General features: G+C 32.3%; 1 protein-coding gene across 1 annotated transcript in view; it reads right to left on the bottom strand.

The window, feature by feature from the left end:
* Window positions 1–1865: 1865 nt before the first annotated feature.
* Window positions 1866–8906, bottom strand: part of LOC139871074 (uncharacterized) — a 49469-nt gene continuing 42428 nt past the window's right edge. Inside the window, exons 7-11 of the mRNA XM_071858815.1 lie at window positions 3822–3969; window positions 3466–3693; window positions 3014–3364; window positions 2338–2439; window positions 1866–2121 (exon numbers count right to left, since the gene is read on the bottom strand). Coding sequence (XP_071714916.1) covers window positions 1888–2121; window positions 2338–2439; window positions 3014–3364; window positions 3466–3693; window positions 3822–3969 — 1063 coding nt within the window. The 3' untranslated portion in view covers window positions 1866–1887. The remainder of the gene's footprint in view (window positions 2122–2337; window positions 2440–3013; window positions 3365–3465; window positions 3694–3821; window positions 3970–8906) is intronic.

Raw genomic sequence — 8906 nt, 5'->3', positions numbered from 1 at the left:
GGGGGAAGTGGGGGGAAGTAAACTTTTTTCGAACTTTTTTCGAGCATCAAGATCACATGAAAATATCAACATTTAAAAAAGACACTTTGTGATGAATGTTATTATTTTGACGGAAAAACGCTTGAAAAAAAAATGAAAACATGCATATGAGTAATATATTCTTCTAAGTTTTTTTTTAGGGTTTAGTAATTGGGGTTCTCCCCCCCTTCTCCCAAAAAATTGCTTCCCTTTTGATTAAGACATATATATGTATAATAATAATAATAATTAATAATATGTTAAAATATTATACATAGATTCAATTAGAAAACAGAAAAAGACAAAAAATGGCACTATTCATTTGAATTTTTTTTGCAATTTTATCACCATTACCCCTCAGTTTTTACCTTATATTAAATTTCATCCCCTTTTGACTAATTTTTTACTTTCACCAACCCTCTAATCTATAAGATGTATATTAAACAAACTATAAATTTATCAAAGTGAAATCGTAGATCAGTTGGTAAGGAGGTTTGTTGAAATTTAAAGGGCGCAGGTTCGAACCTTGGAGTTACGTTTTTCTTTTCTTTTCAGGCTACCGAATTTGGGCCCAGCGAAGCGGGCCAACCCGAATACTTGTTATTAGTCAAATTCGGTTTTTAAATACGACTTTTGGTTAAATTGAATTCGAAAAAGTAAACCGAAATCGAACAGAAAATCGAATTTGAAAAACGAATTTGAAAAACGAATTTGAAAAACGAAGCTAAACCGAAATCAAATTCGTTTCGGTTTTTCTCGAATTTTATTCAATTCGATTTTCGAGTTAATCAATTTAAAAATAAACACTCCTAAACCCCCCACACAACCTTCACAATTATAAGTCTTACTCACTATTTTCTTACAACCCTGTAACATCACTCACAAAATACCTAGTATGTCTCGATAAAACCAGCACCTACAATTACAAACGGTTTTAACTTGATAACAAACGTGAACGACGTATTCTTTCAATCTTAGGGACACAATTAGGTTATGGGTTAAGCTACGTCAACAGATGGATAAGAGAATATGGCTTATAAGTAAATCATCTTCATATACATGTCCCAAAAAACATAAAATATTGACATTTATAATACCGAGACTCCGAGAGACAAATCGAAATAATGAAAACTTGCATTTATTTCACGAGGCCCATGCACATAAGCTAATCAATGACAAATCACACATCCACACTTGCATATTTCACTTCAATACCTACCAAAATTCATATCACAATATACACAGCCACATTATATGCTTCTCATGATATACAGATTTTACTGAATGTAAACACACTAAAAAGTTACCCGTTATCTATAACAACAAAAAAAACTAATAATATAATTACAAAACTTTCAAGTTCCTTAGTGTAACTATTCATTTCATTAAGATAAAAATAGTGATGCTCAATGTGTTAAATGTGTTTAATAATCATATAAATGGTGAATTAGCTAAAAAAAAAAAAAAAAAAACTGAAGTTTATAGAATGTCCTGAAGTAGTGATTTCCGTAACCTTAATTTAACATACTACCAATACCTTTTAAATTAAATTTGTTTATTCCAAATAACTAACCTTACAAGTTACAATTGATACAACATGCCAATTGCTAATATTAGTCTTTCTTTAGCAGTATGTAGAAATTGGACTATGCTGATTCATAATTCATATTGATAATAACATGAAACTAAAAGGAAAATGAAAGTAACAGTTTTCGAAACGGAATAAATCAGGTTCATAATCGACTTCACCTGAGCTCCAATACCCCGGAAATAAATTACAACAGACATACAAGTGATACATTAGTGACTAACTGACTACTAATAATACAATAATCATAACCTAATAACATCCTAGCTGAAACAATAAGATTATACTTGTACACTACTCGAATCTGAGAAATCACATAGTAATTGGTAAATTTCCTCTGCTGTTGGACGATCGCTTGGATCCTCCTTGGTACATTGCCGATAAATATCAATTAAAAATCTCATGGTTTTTTCTTTTTTGTATTCCTCGGTTTTAGATTCAGATTTAGCCACATCAGTATCTTCACCTGGACCCATGGCCTCTAATTCATCAGTCAACACTGGCCTTTTCCCCCTCTGCGAAAAAAATCACATTACAAAAAAAAAAAAAAAAAAAAAAAAAAAAAAAAAAAAAATTATCATCAATTCTCACCCTTGAACCATTTCTAACTGTTTTGTGTGTGTGTGTGTGTGTGTGAATTCGTTTAAGAAGCACAAGCTAGGTTTAATTACTATAAAATTCTCTATAGAATGTATGCAAAATAAACCGGGAGAACAGATAGTTGAACATACAAATAGGAGCTCGTGAATTTCAGACTCTAGCAGCCCCGCATAAGGCACTCGCAAAGTTAATAGCTCAAGCAGTAGGCATCCGAAAGACCATATATCTACTTCCTACAGTAAACAATAACAAAAAAATACAAGATATCAGATATGAGATGGACTTTAAAGATAACAAGTCCCGTGAATAGTAATTAAGGGTGCTTTTAATAAAGCGGAATGATCAAGTCGTTCAAAATCTGAATGATTCTGAAGGTTCTAACTGAACTTGGTTCTTAACGACGATAATTTGTTTGATAATCATTATGAATGAATTCTATTAATGATGTAAAATCAGTGTGTAAACCTTTTAAATGAATAAATAATATCATTGTTTTACAAGTGTTCCAGATATGATTTAACGAGTATAAAAAAGGAAATATATGTGCTTAATGATTTAGAGTGTAATTCAACTCTGAATGGTTCGACACATATTGTTGAACGGTCAACATCATTTGTCACCAGATGTCAAAAACAAAGGCATTGAATACTAAATGGTTCAAATTCGATATCAAACTATTCGATTAAGAGGCAAACAAACACACCCTAAGTAAGTTAACTATCATTGTTACTCCAGCACTCCAGCTTAGCATATAGTATTAATTTTGCACATATAGAATAATTTTCATATAAAAAAACAATACCATACCAGTCCATACAAACGTGGATCATGAATAGTCCGATAGATTTCAGGGGCCATCCAACGAGGTGTTCCAACGCAAACATCAGGTGGAGGTATCCCCATATGACCAATACAACATGTGTGCAACGGAGAACGTAAAGGTACCACTCTATCAAAATCACATAGTTTAACAATTGGTAATTCATCAGATTTTTTATCATCAAGGTCAATCAATATATTTGCGCTCTTCAAGTCACGATGTATTACTTCTTTGGAATGGACCTCGGATAATGCCCATGCAATATCTTTAACAATTTGCAAAGCCAAGTCCAAAGGAACGTGCTTTTTACCCGATCTTGCAAGCTTCTCTAAATAATGCTGTTATACAGAAATGGAATAACATAATAGATAAATTAAGAAAAGAACTTCTGTACATCTAACTCTAAGTATTAGATAAATTGCATTAGAAAATTAATTACCTTTAATGAACCCCCTTTGACATGTTCCATATAAATGGCAGACTGCAATATACGATGATCAGGTGTTCCATTTTGTGATGGGACCCACTTGGTAGATATCTGATGGCCCAAATTTTTTACGATGCATGGGTGTTTAAAGACGCTTAAGAGTCTAACCTCCCCTAAACAATTAAATTCAAAATTCCTAACTTCATCAGCCAAGCTCCCACTAACTTCCAAAGTACGCACCTGACATATATTTTCACTTAGTAATTTGGAATATGAATAGTACAAGAATCAAATTTGAATACTTAAATATGAGTTGGACAATTGCAAAATTTATACTTATAATAGTAGTTATTAGGAGTTATCAAGACCTTAGCAGCAGCCTCAACAGATTTAAGGTTGCATCGGATAAGGGTCGTCGACCCCCCTTCCTCGATTTCTTCGTGTGCGGAAAGAGAAGGAAAAGAAGAGTCCACATCAGGACTTGAATCGCAATTAATCCGATTGAGGGGAATGTACCTAAAAAAAGCAATTGACCAATCAATATGCAGCCATGTAGATACGCAACTACATGCACATCATGTAAACAGGAAAGGTAAAAAGAACGAAAATATTATCAGTCAAGAAGCCTGGAGTCCCCATTGATGTTGTTCTCTAATTTCTAAAGTTTAACCACTTATAGGCATTTAAGATTTTAATCCATATGTTAATGGGTAATGGAACTTTGTAGTAAACTAATAAATTATCATGATCCCAAGGTAATAAAATTCTCTATGCATGTCAAGATATTATCAAGGCTCTTGAAAAAATTTGTCATTTAGTAAAGGCAATTGAATACACATAAAATACAAACCCTTAACTATAAAGTCAAAGGTGGCAACTTTTACCCAATTATATGAAAACTGTTGGTCCATTGATTAACAACAGGAGTATTGTAGAGGGGGGTGAATACAATTTCTTTTAAGTAACTTACAGTTAAACACAATTTAGTATTCAAGCATGTAATTTAAATAGAGTCAAAGGTAATTTTTCAACGGTTGTTCTTTATTGATTAAATCACAAAGAATTACAACTATCCTTGACGGAATGATAGTTGATTGATACAGATTTACCTAGATTATAGCTATGAGGATAAACTTAAAGCTATTACACGTTTTGGACTCTAAATAATAAAACCCACACCACTAGTTGTTACAATAGTGGATACAACAATTTATAGTAGTCCTTTTATCCGTGTAATTGTTCCATTATCCACTGGTACATAGGATGTCTGTACTTGTGGGGACAACTGCATCAGAGAGCGTGCTCTCCTCTTTCCTCTTTGGTAGCTATTTGCAGGAACACCACAATTCGGTTTGGCACCACTATTTGTTTAAACAAATAGAATGTTGTGTTCCCTAGGCCTTGACAAAGTATAGCACATGTCTGCACATGCGTTAAACTTCTGCATTCCCACGTGGTCTTGTAAGGTCACTTGTCAGCCGCCGACATGTGTCCTTTTCTGTTCAACTTTGTATTTGACTTCTGTTGAATAGTACAATTGATGTAGACCACTCAGGAAACCACTATGCTTGTAATGGAGCATAGCTGTCTTGTGTAGTAAGCTGCATTCCAGCTGCGCTGGTTCTTCATTACTGAGACACTTGATATTCTTGAATTGCTGAGTACACATCTTGTGCTAATTGAAGAACACTGTCTACCTTGTGCTGGTAGACTAAGCAGCAAACTAAACACTCGACGCAGCAATATTTTGTAACACCCTGCCAAAATTGCCATTGACGCGGATGTTAACTCTGGTCCCAGTGCTCGGCTAGACTTCTAAGTAACAGCAGAGTTCTACAGCGGAAGCAATATATCTAAGTACCTGAGACAAAACATGCTTAAAAGTGTCAACCAAAATGGTTGAGTGAACAACATAGGTTTAACAATTGTAACAAGTTTTTAGACCACAAGATTTAAATAAGCGGTTTAATCAGTTCGGAAGTAGTGCTGGTATATATGATATCGATACTAACCATTAGTTACCCTAAACATATCACGTTCGTGTCGTTCATCATTATTATGTATCCATTGACCAGCGGTCATCCGGATAGAGACGTCACCCTCAATAGCGCTATCACAATAACTAAGCTTGCCTTTATACGTAGCAATTAACGATATCATGGTAGGGATTAAACATGAATCAAAGCATGTTAGCAAACAGTTTGAACTAATCAAAAGAAAGTTTGAGTACTTGTGTCTAATCGTAAAACAGTTTAAAAGCAAGCATGTGTCTCACCCCAAAAGTTATAAAATAAGTAATAAAGAAAGTTAAAAAGTGGGGCTATGAAGTTCACCTTAATAGCAGATAGATATTCCAGGCAAGTTATATGATCGGAGTGTTGAACACGGAGATCTCAACCTAGAGATATTATGTTCGATTAGTTAATGTCTAATAGACATAAAGTTTGTTTATTAATATAGTAAACTATATTAACAGTGACCATTCTCGAGAAAAGCTTAAATTTATATTAATGATAATATACTTAGTGTTATTAAGTGTTACCATATAGGTATGCGTATAGGTTATACTAATAATAGTATTATTAATCTTTAATTATTCGACCTTTATATATATATATACCTATCATTATATGTTACATATATAATTATACATATGTGATACATACATATATATACATTCTTTATTTATTATTATACATGTATGTGTTCATAACTATATGGTAATATATATATTAGGTATATGTGTTACATATATATAAGTATAAGATGATAAATATATATATATACTTATTACTTTTTATTATTATGTTTACTAACTTATTATAATACTTACATAATACACATTCATACATACATACACACGTACATATACCTACATATATACACATACATATATACGTATGTATATATTTACATATACACACACACATATATCTACAATGTATACAGGTACATATGTACGTATGCGTGCATGCATGCACGTACACCACGATTATAATTACTTTACTAATTCAAATCACCACCTTTTATCATAACCTAACCTAATCATCACATAAAAATCATAACTTTTTATCATAATAACTAATCATATCCATAACTCCAATCCTTATCATCCATATGTATTATCGAAACTTATAACCCTAGTCTTTATTACACAAACCATTCCTTTTCATAATCTATATCATAATCATAATTTAAATCTTTTAACCCTAATCATAATAATCATAATCAATTCTTATTCATTATCTAATTATTACCACTTCATAATCATACTAACTTCCTATCGAATCAAAATCTTTATTTACATTATTAACAACTAAATTCCATTAACCATCTTTTATATTTTTTTTAACCTCATTTAACTCACACATTCCCTATATCATAATTATACTTAATTCATCTTATAATTCATATTCATTATCAACCTTTAACACATAAAATCATAATATTCTTATTAATAACTAATACTTGATCAAGATCATACTTCTTAATACTTAATATGATACTTATAAATTTTTGAATTAAGAATAAGATTAACTAGGTTATTAGGTATACCTTACTAAGATTGAGACTAAGGATGATGATGATGATACGAAACAGGAAAACCAGAAAACAGAAGCAGATTGCAGCAGCAGCAACACCAAGAAAACACGACCCAAAAAGAGGCTGCTTTGGGTCTTCTTTGATCACGACAGAACCAGGAAGTACAGCAGATTTTGCAGCAACAATTTGATCAATTATTGGGTCTATTTTGGTGTCGAAACAGGAGCTGAATACAGCAGAAAATCACGAACCAAAACAAGAGTTTCTTGGGCTGTTTTGGCTCGCAAACAAGTAGGAAACACAGCAGATTATTGGGCTGTTGTAGTGGTCGAATGTTACAGTAAAAACAAGAGCAAAAGTCAACTTTTATGGCTGTATGAGACCACGAACTCAGGCAGGAAAAATAGGCTGTTGTGTGATGATTTGCGAGTCGATGCAGCCTTTTGTTTTTGGGAGATTTATGAATCGACCTAAAGGGCTGTGAAGGATGGTTTTTAGTCGACAAGGAAGAAGGGAAAAAGGCTGGAATTAGTCGATGCAGGTAGAGGGTTGTGGAGGTTTATTTAGTCGACTTTAAAGGGAGGGAAAAGCTGGGGATTTAGTCGACTAATTTCAGCAAGTTTAATGGGTTATTTTAGTGATGAGATTATGGAATATCATGATGCCTTTTATAGGGAACAAATCATATGTTGGATCAAAATTAGGACTCTAAGTTAACTTGGAGATTAAGGAGTGTATTAGGATTTAACTAGGATTAGGGAAACTTAGTGATCAAGTTCATTCCCTATTTTTTTTACAACTAGCCGATTTCTTTTACTAACATTTGTTATTTATATTTTTTTTAACCGGCACTTATTATTTATTTATGTGGTTTATATATATATATATATATATATATATATATATATATATATATATATATATATATATATATATATATATATTATTATTATTATTATTATCAGGGTTACATTTAAATTTACATTTTATCTGATTATTTATTAGTCCATAACTTTTATAAATATTTAATTAGGTTATATTTAGTTTTTAATTTTACAAATGTCATCATTTGATATTATTACATATAGTTTATTTCAGTATTAGGGTTAGAGTTTAATGTTAAATGGTATTAGGGTTTAGCACTTAATGCTTAGGATTAGGTTTAGGGTTTTAAATAATATTAGGGTTTTAACAATACACACGATGATTTAATGAAAGCATAAATTTTTTGTTCATTTATCGATATGGATAACAACCCTAATGATAAGGCACATAATATGACATTGAAACCCTAAGGGAAATCTGGTAAATTCAGAATAGAAAAATGAGGGTTGTTATAGTACCTCCCCGTTAATTTAAACTTCGTCCCGAAGTTTCAGGAAGATCTTCTCGGACGCATTACGGTAGAGATGTGGATATTTTCGTCTAAGTTGGTCTTCACGTTCCCAGGTATACTCGGGGCCTCTACGCGAATTCCAACAGATTTTTAACAATAGGAATTGTTGTCCTGTTTCTAAACGTTTGATCTCACAATCCATAACTTCTACAGGTTCTTCTATGGAGTGCATTTTATTATCAATGCGGAGGTAGATCACAGCCATGTAGTTTAATATATGACTTGTGTTTGTTAGAGATGGTACCGACTTCAAATTCCGAAAGATAACCATTGACATGATACCTTTGGTTTTCAAGAAATATCTATTGTGAATAGACGAAATGACATTCCAGCTGAGGAGTCACTAACCAGGCTTATATGCAAAGCAAGCCATGATTACTAAGATGCCCTCAAAAATGGTCTTGTGGAAAAGATATTGTCCAATATATTACAATACATGTGAACTTATCCTTGGAAGAAATTTTGGAGGCACACTGTCGAATGTAACTTTATGATTATGATTTCCGTTAGGTCG

This window comes from Rutidosis leptorrhynchoides, chromosome 10 (genome assembly GCF_046630445.1).
Source record: "Rutidosis leptorrhynchoides isolate AG116_Rl617_1_P2 chromosome 10, CSIRO_AGI_Rlap_v1, whole genome shotgun sequence".
NCBI classification, from domain to species: Eukaryota; Viridiplantae; Streptophyta; class Magnoliopsida; order Asterales; family Asteraceae; genus Rutidosis; species Rutidosis leptorrhynchoides.
The sequence above is the reverse complement of the archived record's forward strand: the minus strand, read 5'-3'. Positions and strand labels throughout refer to the sequence as shown.